The sequence below is a fragment of the Strix uralensis genome, chromosome 21 (genome assembly GCF_047716275.1).
Source record: "Strix uralensis isolate ZFMK-TIS-50842 chromosome 21, bStrUra1, whole genome shotgun sequence".
NCBI classification, from domain to species: Eukaryota; Metazoa; Chordata; class Aves; order Strigiformes; family Strigidae; genus Strix; species Strix uralensis.
The window spans coordinates 10,994,955-11,008,956 of NC_133992.1; the positions used below are offsets into that span (position 1 = coordinate 10,994,955).

Consider the following 14,002-nt stretch of genomic DNA (forward strand, 5'->3'; position numbering starts at 1 on the left):
TGGGACCAAAAAATTGGTGTTTGCCCTGGCCCCATCATCCCGTGGGCTCAGCCAGATCAGGGCGAGCAGACGTGAGGGCAGGGTCAGGCCTCGGCTCTCCCTCTGAGGTGAACCCATTGGCAGGGCTGAAGCCTGCTGCCAGTGAACTGTCGTGGGAAGCACGTGCTGCTGCTGCCAGCCCAAACTAAAATTGCCTGTTGCCCAGGGAATGGGGTAACACTTTCCACCAACTCGAATCTCTTTATAAAAAACCAAAACTAAACAATAAAACCCCTTAAACAAAAAATCTTAAGTTATTATCCCATCATTTGTAAACATGGATGCGTGCGTTGTGGGCACTTCAGCGAGAAGGTGCTTGGCAGCTTTTCTGAAGTTGTCTATATGCTGCATGGCAGCTGCTGGTGCAGCTGGTTTTTGTAGAAGTGTGTAGGTTGGAGAGCGCAGAGCATTTAACCCATCCTTCTGCATCAGGGAAAGATTGGCTTGAATTATCCTTGCATTACCCCCCGTAATCAGATCCTCATCAGTTGTGCATTTCTCAAGTGTCCAAAGAAGAAGTGAAGAAATCATGGAACATTTTTCTCACTTGGCGATTGTTTGAATTTCTCGGAAGTCTGCATTGTGGCAGTAACTGTCCCTGTCCCACCCCTCTGATGCCGAACGAGCCCAGCAATCTGAATTGTCGTCCTTGTGCTCTGTAAATGAGATATGACTGGAGGTTATGGAGTGACTTAGTCACAGAATGTGCTCAGTTACTCATCAACAGCCAGAGTCCGTTCGTGTAATTCCTGTTGACATGCTGATGATCTCCTAATGGAAAGACAGCCCTGACACCGCAGGCATGCGTGCGGCCTTCCAGCCAGGGCCTGGAGTGAATCATGCTCCACGTGATCACCTCCAGCGAGACCATTCTGTGCGTGCGTGTGTGTGTGTCTGGGTTTCGGAAGCTAGCAGCAATTGTACCGGTCTGGAAGATGAAGTCAGGGAGCTACAAATGCAACACAGGCAGAGAGGAGTAATGCAAGGGGGCTGATAATAGGAATGGAGCTTTTCGCCTCACAGTTTGAAGCCAGTATGGGCTGAGATGGCCAGCTGCTGCTTTTGAGGAGCACTGGAGAAGCAGCACTGTGTGAGGTCCCCAAGGTCATTCCTCCTTGCAGCCCCCCCCCTGGCTGGCAGCCTGGGCAGGGAACACCCGTCTGGGGGGGCAGTGGCTGGGCTCCTGGCTGGGGTCCTGGGCGGGGGGTGACACAGCTCTTGCTGAAAAGAGCTCCCCTTTCACCTGAAGTTTGGGAGCTTCAGCTGAATCGCCAGCATTCAGCTGTGCCAGCGTGTCCCCTGGATGAATCCTGCTCTGCCTCTGGTCCTGTAACAGAGACCTGGAGACGGCTGCGGGTCAGTCCTGTCCTGGAGAGGAGAGACAGTACGACCCAGGGCCACACAGCATGTGCTTTTCAAATGGCTCCAGTTTTTTATGAAGCCATTTTAGGTTTTAATGCTGCTTGTGCAGGACTGGTGACTGCAGTGGCTTACAGCTCCTGTTTGTAATGGCAAGCAGAAAGCAGTTGGGACTGGTTGGGCTGGGCTGGACTTTGCTTCACAGCATTTACAGTGCTGTTGCTCATTTGGGAAATAACCTGCTGCTTTCAGTTTTGATCCACTGAAATGGTATATAAAGACATCCAGCCTCTCGCTTGCGAGGCTGGCAGGGAGAAGAGGCAGCACAGCGGCCAGCTGGCTCCTGCCGCCGGAGAGAGGTGAGTCGCTCCTCTGCTGGCACCTCTGCTGGTGAGGTGCCGGGCCTGGCCCGCTCAGTGCCCACCCAGGAGCACCATTCTCCTCCCTGCCCGCCTTGCTCCGGTGCTGGCCACTGCCTCTGGGAGTTACAGGCAGGCTCTGGTCCCCAGCAGGAGCCTGCTGCCTCTCTGCCCTTCCCCACCTTCTGGGAATGCTGCAGGACCCACCTTCTTCTTGGCCAGCACTGGGTTTCTAGTAGCTTCTTTTCCTTTTAAGCCCGCTACCTGTGTTCCCATCTGATTGAGTTTTGGGCGGGACAAGCAGTGTAGGGAATGAGGAGAGGAGGTGGCAGGAGGCTGGGAACGGGGCAAAGCAGGGGCAGCGGGTGTTGGGAAGGAATTTGCAGAGCTGGACCCCAGAGTTCAGCCTCGTGCTTTGGGCCATGCCAGCTTGTCCTGCCCTAGCACTGTTCAGTCCTTAGTTGTCAGCTCCCTGGGCTCCGTGGCATGTGTGTCCTGCCAACGGCGGGCGCCCAGCCGGGACAGTCAGCGCTGAGCGAGGGGAGCTGCCGGCAGCACTCGTGCCAGGGCGGATGCTGCAGCGCTGTGGGCAGCTCAGCTCCCCAGGCCGGAGTGGCCCTGCTCAGTGAAGTAGGCTGAGCTTTACTGTCACTTAAACCTACAAATCTGTCAGCTGCCTCCCCAAGTGGAGTAGGTTCTGATTTACCGATTTACAGCTTGTGTTACCAGAGTAAATCACTCTGCTAACAGCCAGCTGATGGGAGTCCGGCACCTTCACAACCCTGAAGCTGGCAAAAACCTCCTCAGCGAGCCAGAGATGTCCTGGTTGGGTGGGGACTCTGGCCCAGCACACTCTTCTCTTTGCCTCATCTTATTTGTCATCAGAGAAGGCACAGAGCCCTGCACAGAGCCATCAGCCACACGTGCCCACGGACGCACACCCCTCTGAAACGGAGTCCGGTTTTAGCTGTGATGGTGTAAATCCAGGGCAGCCTCATCAGCTCAGAAGCAGATTGCAATTTTGTTAATGAGAACATACGCTGGCCCCATGTATTCCCAGGGATTTGACCTCAGTTTAGCATCTGTCAGGATAAGAAAAAGTAGTTTAGTGGCACCAGCATAGTGGCAGTTGAGAGGATGGGGAGTGCAGCAGAGAGGGTTGCTGGCTCTTCCCTTTTGAGGGACAGTTTTATATTCCAGCAGAGGAAGAAAAATATTTGTGGAAATCAATGTTTTAAGAAATAAAATGCAAGAACAAAATCTAAACCCTAACTTTCCAGATCAAAACGTTTTGAATTTTCTCCGAAGAAAGTAAGATAAGAATTTTTGTTTTCTGCTATGTAGGTTTAACCCTTCAGGGTTGGGGAACCACAAAGCAAAGCCAGTGACAGTGAGTGGAAAAGGCAAGAGTCAGGACTGTGTGTGAGAAGAGGAACCCAGGCTAGATCTGCAGTAAAAGATGTGTCCATGCAACTGTGTTTATTTTAACTCAATCTAGTTACATCAGCTCCAGCTCACAGTGTAGTGCATCTAAATGGTTTTAACTCTTCTTGTGATCGGTACCAGCTAGTGGCCTAAAATGTAGGTTCACACATAAAAATGGAGTTAAATTGCAGATGAGACAGGCACCTTTCTACCTTAAAGGAGTTAACTAAGGCCAGGCCAGGTTGTGGGGAGCTGTGTGGTGACCCCAAATACCTGCTGCAAAGGAAAAGCCTCCCAGATTCTGTCTCTGTAAAAATTCTCACAACACAACTATCGGTGTAACATCTTTGCAATGAAGATGAGCTGGAGTTTAATTTGGTTAATAACTGAGGCAAGTTAATCCTGTTCAGGCAAGGATCAAACCAGTTTCAGTGCATCTGTGTCAGTGCTTTGCATCTGTCTCACTAGATTGATTTAAAATAACTTGGTTACAAAAGGAAATTGTTTCTCCTGTAGAGCTGCTGAATCGGGGCTCAGACCTGGCCCTGCTCCTGCCTCCATTCCCCGCCTGCAGCATGAAGCTTTTGGTCAAGTGCCCTGATGGTTCCCTTGTGTAGTAGACAAGGATGGAGATTTTCATGTACCAGACAGGGCTGCTCACAGGGCTCGCTCAGGAATCTCTTTATGTCCCATCCAGAAGGTGGTAAAAAAATGTTTCTGGTCAGAAAGATTGACTGGGTCTAATTTCATCTCTCTGACAGAAATAAGTAATCAGCTGTTAGGAAAACAAATGTTGGTTGACCTCCCTGTTTGAAGCTCATATGCTGGTAATGACAATTAGGGTTTTCTAAACTTGTTATTTTTCACTATCACAGACAACCCTTTAAAAAGAGAGCCGAGACCAAATTTAGAGTTGAGCTTTCATCCCCCGAAGGGAAGATGGGTGTGAGGTCCCTGCAGCCCTGTCTGCTCTCTGGGCTGGCGGGTCGATTGGAGCTGACGAGTGTCGCAGGGAAGGCAGCCCCAGCCTGTCCTGCACTGACGGGGACGGCTCTGCAGCCCCTTCTCTCCAGGCTGCCAGACGGGCTCCAAGGCTCGCTCCCTCCCGGGATCCCTGCGGAGGTGAGGGCTGGGTGCATGTGCAGGGACTGCCTCAGCGAGGCAGGAGCAACGTAACCCCCGGGAAGCTCAGAAGCAGCGCTGTCGGGGCTCAGATGGAGCCAGGGGGAGGCTGTAGGTCCGCAGCTCCCTCAGTGAACGGTCAACAGCAAAGCTGACATGTTGCTCATTTTCTTCTTTTAATTAGTATGTTATTCAGCCAGGTTGAGAGACTATGTACTTCTGAGGTCTGACGTAGATTCGCAAAGCTTGTTGCCACCATGGCCGGCTTTGTCCTGCAGGTACCAGAAGGCACACTCTGTATGAACACATTCGCATTCAGAAACACATTTAAAGTCCAATACACTTACCGTGGCTTTGATAAGAGCCTGGCCCTCCCTTCCCTGGGGAGTGCCATCCTGACTACATTTTGAAATCACAAACCATGACTCTCATTTAAAGTAGAACAGCGTGTGTTTTCATCTTCGGGAAGCCAGATCCTATTCTCAGTCCTGTGTAACCGTAACTAGCTCTTAACAGAGCCCAGCAGCTTTCACAGATTCACTGATGTAACAGCCTGTGTCCACAGCTGGGAAACTGAGGCACAAAAAGGCAGAGACTGCACCAACCCTGTGTAAAAAAGACAAAGCCTTTTTTCTCAGGCTGTACTTACTCTAGGTATCACTGTGATGCTTTATCAGCTCTTGCTATACAGAGATTTATAGTAAATCATTTCTATTCCATTGAAGTAATTTTCAGAGATTAATTTTTAGGGTATTAGCATTGATTCCTGAGTGCACGTGCCCTCCTCCTCCCGCCAGCAGTCCATATCCAGGGAGAGCTGCATTGTCTGAGTTGGAGGAAAGCTCACTTGCCCTAATTTATTGAAAAAATTAATTTTAGGTTTAAAATGGGGCTGTCATTTATGAACCCCGTGCAATCTGTTCTTCACTCCTGAGTCTTCACTCTGACCTTTTCCATATCTTAAATCCTCTGGGCTGTACACTCTGTTCATTAGTTAAACTTCCAGAAGGGAGCAGCAGGTGTGGGTTGTGGATAAGGACTGCATGCAAGCTTGGCTCTGTGCTTATCCATGTACCCCTAGCAGGCTGTGGCTGTAATTTAATTTAGGGCAGTGCCAGGATTTGGAGTTTTTAAGAGTTTTTCACAGTTTGTAAGTTTTAATAATTTTTACATCAGCTCTGGAAGTAGCTGCCCCTGGCATTGCATGAAGTATGCAGTAATGATACTTGCACTTTAAAAAATGAGCCGGAGAACTGATGCAGTGCATCCCAGTAATTGCAAAGTTTAATTCCTGGTCAGGGAGTCTGGAACTGTAAGAGCCAGCCTGGCCAGAGAGGGTGGGGGGTCCCAGAGGTGTCGCTGGGGCTGACCCAGGCTCAGTGCAGAGCTGTACCACAAGGAAAAACACAACACGTCATCCCTGGGAATGGGTTATCTGTGAGTCAGAAAGGAGGTATGGAGAGACCAGTAAAAACCAGTGAGGTTATCTTTCAAAATATCTTTCTTTTCCCTACCTGTATGCTGGGGCGGGTAGATGGGGACTGCAGCCAGGATTTCCAAGCTTTCCAGTGCCACTGGCTCTTCCCAAGATCCCGTTCTGTCAGGGATTGCTGTGGGGATTCTGCAGAGAGACACATCTTACTACTTGGGGATGCGGGGATGTTTTTAGTATGGATGTGGCTGTCTGTGGAGGAGATGTGGCTCCTGCGTCAGCATTACTGATTTCGCTTGGTAGCTGGCTGTGCAGAGCACCCCAGAAGGGAAAGCCCCAGGCTGTCAGGAGAAGGGGGCCCGTAGCCACCTCCAGCATCTGTGCCTGCGAGACAAGCCCAGGGAGAGTGCTAATGGGCTGGGAGCACGCACCCACGCAGGCACTGGGTCTGCCATCAGCATCCCTCAGTGCTTTCTGATTTCCCTTTACCTCGTCTGTGTGTGCTCAGGTGCTGTGTACAAGAGTGCAAAAATATTCTGTGTCTTCCAAGGGCTTCTGTCTCCTATAACATGCCGGAGGCAGAGGAGAGCAGGGGGATAGATAGTGTGTGTGCTCCCTGGGATGGATTGCCTACAGTTACAGCTCTGAAAGCCATAGAAAAATCACCGACTTCATCGGTGTGAATCTCTCATTCCATCTGAAAAGAAGGTTCCCATGAGAAGGATGTGCTTTATATCCCTAAAAGACACTAAAATCTATCTGGCTAGAAGGCAGATAGCAATTGGAAGAAATTAGCTTTATATCCTGGTGCCATCTCTGGATAAAATACACACAATCAAAACAAACTTTAAAATGCTTTGAGCTTTTCTTTTTTTTTTTTTTTTTAAGGAAGAGTTCAGCAGCAGCAAAAGAACATTTTCCTAACTTTATTCTGATTTTAAACTTTTCATTGTTTTTTAAGAACATCATTTTGTTTAAGAACATCATTCAGTCTCTGAAGTCAGCTATTACCTATTAAACTGAAGCTATTATATATGCCAATATTGTTAGACAGAAGGACAAATCAAAATAAAATGTAGTTTATATGCTGAAACATGTATTTGTGTTTGTCAGGCTCAAAGTCATATGCCATTGGTACCCCTGTGTAGTTTAGATTTGAAATTCAAAACTTGACTCCTGCAAATGCTCCTTGGCTCAAATTGTTGTTGAATGTTAAGTAGTGTCTCTGAAGCGAGACTAATAGCGCAAAATTATATTGAATGTTTGCAGGAATGGGACCTCACAAAAAGGTTTATAAAAATCTGCTGCTAATAACAATGTTACATTTTAAATAAAACCTCCAGAAAAGATGAGTGGCATCTCAGTAAATACAGGTTTCCTGTTGATCAGGATTACATTCCTAGAGGAAAGTCTAATGCTTGTTCAGGAGAGCAGAAAAGTGAGGCTAATTACAAGCAGAAAGAGAAATTGGCCGGTCCAGATCCACTGTCTAGCCACTATGAAATACGGTGTAAAAGGCAGCATTAGTCAGAGGTTAAATGTTCTTTCAGTGTAAATACTATGTGATATGGTGCCTGGTTTTTCAGAAGTGCTAGATGTCAATTCTGTTACATTGCTGCGGCTCGGCTTTTGTGAACAGCAAGCACATTTTAATAAAGCAGGTGAAGAAATCTCTTAATAATCTCTTAGTTTAATCTAGCCATTGTTCCTGCAGTCTGCAAGGCCTGGGTAATTTTTGTGCCCTTCAGCCTCAGATTACCTTTTTGCTGAAATTGAATTGAAGGACAAAATAAACAAACACAAGCACGGTCAAGGTTATGGGCTGTTGAGCTGGAGTTCTCTGGTGCTCGGAGGCTCCTGTGTGAATATGCAGTTTGATGGAAGAACACTGGGAGTCCTGAGAGTCGATTTAATGGTATCTGCAGTGAAATCTGTGCGTTGCTTGAGGGTGCTGTAGGTTGTAGTACATCCATTGAAGAGTTTTTCACAAGACCCCCCCCCCAATAATGACTATGCCCACCCCAACGCTTGAGCAGCAACCCAGTAACAGCCAGCCAGTTGTGCAGTTACATGTCTTTTAATGTTAATTATGCTGAAATAGGGGATTGTTTGAACTTTGTAAAATGAGTGCTTTTTACGACATCAACGTGTATGTGATTTTAACTGTAAATTTGGAATAAATCTGGAAATCACAGTCCCTTCCACTGCTAACTCTTCAAGGTTATCAGGGAATTCATTTTTTCCCAGTGATAGTGTGGTCATAAAGTGCTGGCTTCACAGACAATAAAAGTGACTATAAATAATACAAATAATAATCACTGAGCCTAACTGTGAATGGACAACTTACTCTAATAACCCACCGAAGGTACTATTTTACCTGCCCTCTGACGAAGCACAGTGGCTTTCCTTTCACAAATGCTGTTTCTTAAACAGTGAGTCGTGTGGGTGGGTGCTGGCATCCTGTAAGTAACAGGAGGTGCCGATGTGAAGAAGGGGCAGCGGTCGCGCACAGTGCCCCAGGGAGGATGCCGGTGCTGGCACGATAAAAATAGCTCTGACCGTGTTGTACACCCGCGCATCACCCTCCAAACAGAGCTGCCTGTGGGGAGAACAACAGTCTGCAGGGAAACACCACCTTGTGCCAATGAGGAACGAGGTACAAGCTTGCTTGAAGGAAGCTGGGATAAACCCTGACTCGGAATAAAATTAGCTGAGATTTTGACGTACAGACTTTTTTTTGGTGGTAGTAAAGCTCGCTGCAGCAGTATTTAAACATTGAGTCAACAGAGTGTGGTTTCTTCACTGCCTGGCACTCCCTGGAGAGGAGGAAAAGCAGTCCCCAAGGCCCTGGCCTGCAAAGTTTTAGGTTCTGTACCCCGTCAGCTACACAAGGATATTCAGTCCAGAGGCTGTGGGGAGGGGGGGTGGGCAGGAACAATCTGTGCATTAGACCTGTAGCCCCAAGAAGTTTGTGTGTTTTAGACGCCAACTCAAGCACTGTGTGATCGACGGGGAAGCCCGCTGGGGCAGGGGCATGGCATCACGTTACTTTTGGGAAACATATTTGTCATTCACGGAGGCGAGAGTGTGGAGAACAAACGCGCAGCAGGACAGTACCCCAGAGCACCTGAGGGCTCCAAGTTCATATGTTACTTCATCTCCTGATGCCTGGCTCATGTGCCAGTCCTGCACAGACCGGCCATCTGGAATTTCAGGTTTGAGACAGGGGAAATTCAACTGGGCACTTCCCAGCAAACAGAACTCTTTCGCTGGGTCTTGCTGGTCTTCTTCCTTGTCATCTGGCAGCAGCAGTTGAGCTGTGCTGGGTCCTTACGTCAGCTGGAGCTGCCACAGTTCCCAGCATATCTGGCTTCCTGCTGGAACACAGGCCAAAAGCACATACTTCTTGGGTTCGGTACTTCCTTCCACATTGTCCTAATAATGTGTCTGAACGTGCAACAGAAAATAGCCCAGTGCTGGGCTGCAGAGAGAACCTGGATTCTCCCTTCTCCCGCTCCCTTCGCTCTGCTCCGCTCTCCACCCACTGCAAGTGCGAGGGCTCGTTCCAAAGTTCAGGTTCTGCGTTTTCGTGCCTCGCCAGAAAGATAAAAGGGTTGGTAAAACTGTAACTTGACCTTAGCATTTCACCGCAGCGAGGGAGATAAGGTGCTGAAGGAAATACGGAGAGCAAAGCACTGATGGCTGTGGGAACGGGGACCCCACAAGACAAGGGCTCCTCATTGAGGACCCAGGTGTGCTACTTGGGAGCTGCGGGTGAGCTCAGCTCACAGGTGGGAATGGCTGTGGATTGCTGATCGGGATTTCAGTCTGGTGTGCACCATATTTTTGTTGTTCTGCACAAAGGACCCCTGTGCTGCTGCTGCTGCAGATTTGAGAACTAAAAGATTGACTGAAGCTGCCTGTTATTATTTTGGACTACTCCAGCGATGTATCAAAAACCTGACGCTGGGTTGATGCTGGTGCCCTACTTTATAGAAGCCCTGAAAAGCAGATCGAGGACAGCGAGCTTGTCTCTCTGCATGGCATCTGCCAGCAAAGGGTGAGAAAACTTCAAACCGCTGGCGGGGGAAATGGGGGGAGGGAAAAATGAGGCAAAATGCTCAATCCAGAGCACTGTTTGCAGACTGCAAGGGGAAAGGGTCTGCACGTGCTCCGCTAAGGAGGCGAGGTGGGAAGTGCACTGGCTGGGGTGTTCTGCTGCCAGCATGGCTGGTGAGCTGATGCCGTTGTCCCCGGGGCGCGGTGGGGACTGGTTTACCCTGGAAGGAAGAAAAGGACCCCGCTGGCCTTAGGAGACAGACAGTGCTCATTATTCAAGCCCAGCAATAATGCTGCCAGCCTTCACGTTTTCAGGATCCTTTGGAGGTGAGAGGGGGTCATGCCCACCTCTCCGGCTGAGGAGGAGAGGCACGTGAGCGAGGACATGCAGGGAGTTAGTGTCGGAACTGGGCAGAGAATGGATGGATTTTGCCTGTCGAGCACGGAGGTGCTGGCTGGAGGGACAGCGCGTCTGGGGATCCACTGGAGGAGGCGAGACTCGTGCCCAGGACCTGCCCGTCTCCCGTTCCGAGACCTGCTGCCTTCCCCTCTGGTGTGGGGAAAACTGGAGTATTTTCTGTGCAATCGGGGGTATTTACCTTTGTTCTGGTTCTCCCCTCCAACGCTGACCAGCGTTTACAGCCCAGGTGCCTGATTTCTCCCCTGATCCGGAGCAGCCTTGCGTGAGCTGGCGGATTTATGATTTGCTGCAGACACGGACGGTAGCCTTTGAAAAGTGGAAAAGGAAGCAGCCATAAATAACAGGCAGGGGACAGTGCCATGCGGTGGTTTTTCATTTACTAGATAGTCCTACTTTGTTCTTGATGAGTAATGGAGGCATTTGAATACGCCACGACAGCAGCAGCCTGGCCCTGGGAAGGTGTCGGCGTGGGCTGGGGGAGGATGGTGGCGATCAGGACAGCTGGCCCATGCCGTGTGGCCTTCCCCCCCGGGCTCCGCTCTCTCGCATCCTCCTCCCCCCTTTACCTGCCGCTCCGGCCGTCCGTGACTCTGCCCTCCAGCAGCCCCGGAGCCCCGCCGGGGGCCGGCCGGTGCGGGCGGGGGGGACCGGGGGGATCATGGCTCACGCAGGTGCGGGCGGCTGCTGCTGCTGCCGCCGCTCCTCCTTGCTGTGGATCGCGCTGTTGCAAAGGTCAGTGACTCGGCTTTCCAAAACGGGAAAGGAATGTGCGTCTGCAGCCCGGGGCAGCCGAGCGGGCTGTCGCCTTCCTCCCCGCCTCCCCGGTACGGGCAACCTGCGGGACAGCCCCCGGGCCCGGCGGGAGGGAGGCGGGCAGGGAAGAAGTGCCCCTAGTGCGGCCGTTGCAAAAATAAAAAGCTCCCGGAGAAGGTTTATCACAACAAAATGAAAGCGGCGAACGGACACGGGACAGGCGGGCTTTGGCGAGGGGTGAGCGGCTGGGCGAGCGGGGAGGGCCGGTAAGGGCTGCGGGGCGGGGCTCTCCCCCTCACCCGGAGCCCAGCCCGGGCTTCGCGCGGCCGTTCCGGGGGCGGCGGGGGGCGGCGGGCCCGGGGCGCTCTGCCCAGCTACAGCGCAGCCAATCCGGCGGCCCCGGCAGCGGCTGCCCGGGCGGGGCGGGGAGGCGGCGGCGGGGCCGGCCCGGGGCGGCGGGGGCCGGGGGGGGCCCGGCGGCGGCCGGCGGGAGCGCGGCATGGCCGAGGCGGAGCGGGGCGGGAGCCGAACCCTGAGGGTGAGTGCGGGAAAAGGGGGTGCGGGTGTGCACGTGTGGGGGGGTCCCGTCCATGTGTACGTGTGTGTGTACATGGGTGGGTGTCCTGTACATGTGTGTGTACGTGTGCGTGGGCCGGCGGGGCTCCGCGGGCCGGGGGGAGCCGGGGGGAGCCCGGAGCTCAGAGCCCGGAGCTCGCAGGAGGCCGCTGCGGCTGTTGGCGACCCAGCCCGCTCCTCGGCACGGAGCGTTGTTTATTTTTAGCAACGCTCCGTCCATGATTCTGTGTGTGAAGAATTTGTTTTCGGCGTTATTTATTAAAACGTCGCTGCCTCAGGCAGCCGCCCGTGGCCGGGCTCTGGAGCCAGGGCCGTGGTGTGGGAGATGGGGCTTGCGACTTCAGTTTCCCTGTGGTTAATCCAGGAGGAGAGATCCTGCCTTGCTTTTTCTTTCTCGTCCAGATTCTGCCTCCAGACTTGCATTAAGCAAAATTCCAGTGATAAAAATCAAAACCTTTATCCCCACCCTCCTCCCACCGTGGAAACTTGTGAGTCTCAGGGGCAGCTGGGGAGCCCCCCGTGTTTCAGGTGGTGGTGGGTAGTGGGGGGCTCCGGGTCACGATCACAGCAGCACTAGGTCTTGGTTTTGCTTGTGCCTCTTCGAAGGTTCCCGCGGTGGTTTTGGGGGCCCTACAATCCCTGCTTGCCCCAGAGATGGGCGCTGTGAGAGCGACTAGTCCTCAGGGCCATGCCGGGGTTTGAACTCCAGATGGGAGTGGTGGATCTGTGACTGCGTCGGGTGTCCGCAGATATGGCACTGTTTATGCTGGTTTAGGCTGGTGTGATAAGAAAAGGTAATTTTTTAATATAAAGTGTCCATTTCTGTTAAAAGCGAGACAGTGGTGCCATTCTGCTTTTGGGAGAGGGGGAGAAGTTGCTTCCTTGGCTTCTTAGCAGCATGTTTGATTATTGAAACTCAAGTACGTTTCTGATCACTTTTTGCTTCTTGCTCTTGATGCGTTTCGCTTGTTTTTGCAGTTTCTCTCATCTTGAGCATTACAAATGCAGTTAGTGCCCTTGCTGGTTGTGCTGTGCTGGACTTTCAGGTTGTCACTGACAGACTTTGCAGTGGCACGTTGTTAAACAAACAAATACCCACTCTCAGGTGAATGTCACGGGTTAAAATCATCCTTCAGGTTCGCTCTGGCAAAAACAACATTTGGAATCTGGTATGAGCTGACAGAGTCCTTTTGAACGTAATTAATTCTGCTGCCGGTTAAAACTGAGAACAGTCTAAAAACAAGGGCAGGCATTAATAAGTTTAATTACATGTCCTTTGTGTTGCTCATTGAAGGTGTTGCGTTAGTGAGGTAACATGTGACAGCAGCTTCCCCTCGTGAGCGCGCTGAGTGGCGGTTCCCAGCACTCTGCTGCCCGGAGAGCCCCAAAGGCTGCAGAGCACCCACCTCCACTTCAGCCCCCCGTGGCACTGCCAGGACAGAGATCAGCCACCGGTGTTCAGAAAACTGCCGGAGAAAGTTCAGGTTAGCAGAACACGGAGAAGGATATGGTGTGTGCTGAGACTTCATGCACGCATCCTGTCCTACAGGGAAAAAAAAATTCATCTTCTGGAAGCGTGCAGGTTCTCTTGTGCTGCTGTTCTTGGTTATTCCCATAACATCACTTTCGTGTTTATTTGTTAAATTGAGGCAGGATGAGACATCGGGGAGGAACGGCTGAGAACTCCCAGCAGTGGTCAGGGGTTAGCGGGAAGTCAGCACCAGGCAGGGGGGTGACACAAGACACAGCTAGCAAGGCAAGGAGAGGCCTTGGGGGAGAGCTGCTGTGTAGGGGAGCCTGGTTTGGATCTACCGCGGGAAGAAATGCAGCCATCGGGCCAGTCCAGGCTCTGCAGCGAGCGTGTCCCAGTTTGTAACCAGCAGCAGCGAGGCTCTGAGCCTCAGGTGGGACAGCCCGCGCACGGCAGAGCTCCCCAGTGCCCGATTCTCCTGCCCCCGGTGAGGCTGGCAGAGGATGGCCTGTGGTTTACTCCCATCTGCGACTGCTCAAATCCTTCTGCCATCTGATGTTGCAAATCAATTTGGTGGAGTTGTCCGCTTTGTTCTCAGTCATAACAAAACCTAATCCCCGGGCTGGAGACAGATTTAAATTCTGTCTATGCTGCGCGTGGATCTCACGGTCTGTTCCGCTGCGTTTGCGCATGCAGGACCCCCTGCAGCGGACGCATGCTGGTAAGAGGGTAAGGACTGCCCTAAAGACCCTCTTCCCAGCTGGCCAGAGAAAAGAACTGTCAGCCCTTGAAAAGCTGTGTGCAGGGAATGCTTCCTGACCAGGAGATGTGTCGCAGAGTCAAACCTGTAATTCAGGAGATCGGATCCCTCTGTCAGTGGGGAGGCGTTCATGTTGCAAAGGCCGACTCTCCAGCTGGTGTTAATGGGACATCTTCAGCTTAGTGCCTGGACTTGCTTCAGAATTCCCCAATCTGCTTGTGCTCTC

The 14,002-nt window shown here is 51.6% G+C and overlaps 1 protein-coding gene and 1 long non-coding RNA gene across 13 annotated transcripts in view; one reads left to right on the forward strand and one right to left on the reverse strand.

Moving 5' to 3' along the window:
- The window catches only part of DAB2IP (DAB2 interacting protein), a 243,925-nt gene that overhangs the window by 177,947 nt on the left and 51,976 nt on the right, over positions 1-14,002 (forward strand). The window contains exon 1 of one of the 11 annotated variants that reach the window (XM_074891333.1): positions 7,765-9,796. The exons of 7 other annotated variants lie outside the window; for them this stretch is intronic. In XM_074891333.1, the coding sequence (XP_074747434.1) occupies positions 9,684-9,796 (113 nt within the window). In that variant the 5' untranslated portion in view covers positions 7,765-9,683. Of the gene's footprint in view, positions 1-7,764; positions 9,797-10,823; positions 10,949-11,078; positions 11,207-11,432; positions 11,508-14,002 lie in introns of those variants that run through there. 3 more of the 11 variants (XM_074891334.1, XM_074891336.1, XM_074891335.1) reach the window with 3 other exon arrangements.
- LOC141953081 (uncharacterized) lies at positions 3,222-11,002 on the reverse strand. Of its 2 annotated transcripts, none has more exons than XR_012631850.1 (4): positions 10,783-11,002; positions 10,395-10,522; positions 5,819-5,925; positions 3,222-4,576 (listed from the first exon to the last, which is right to left on the reverse strand). It is a non-coding gene; the product is annotated as an uncharacterized LOC141953081 (long non-coding RNA). The 2 variants fall into 2 exon arrangements; XR_012631851.1 differs by lacking the exon at positions 3,222-4,576 and adding an exon at positions 5,561-5,691.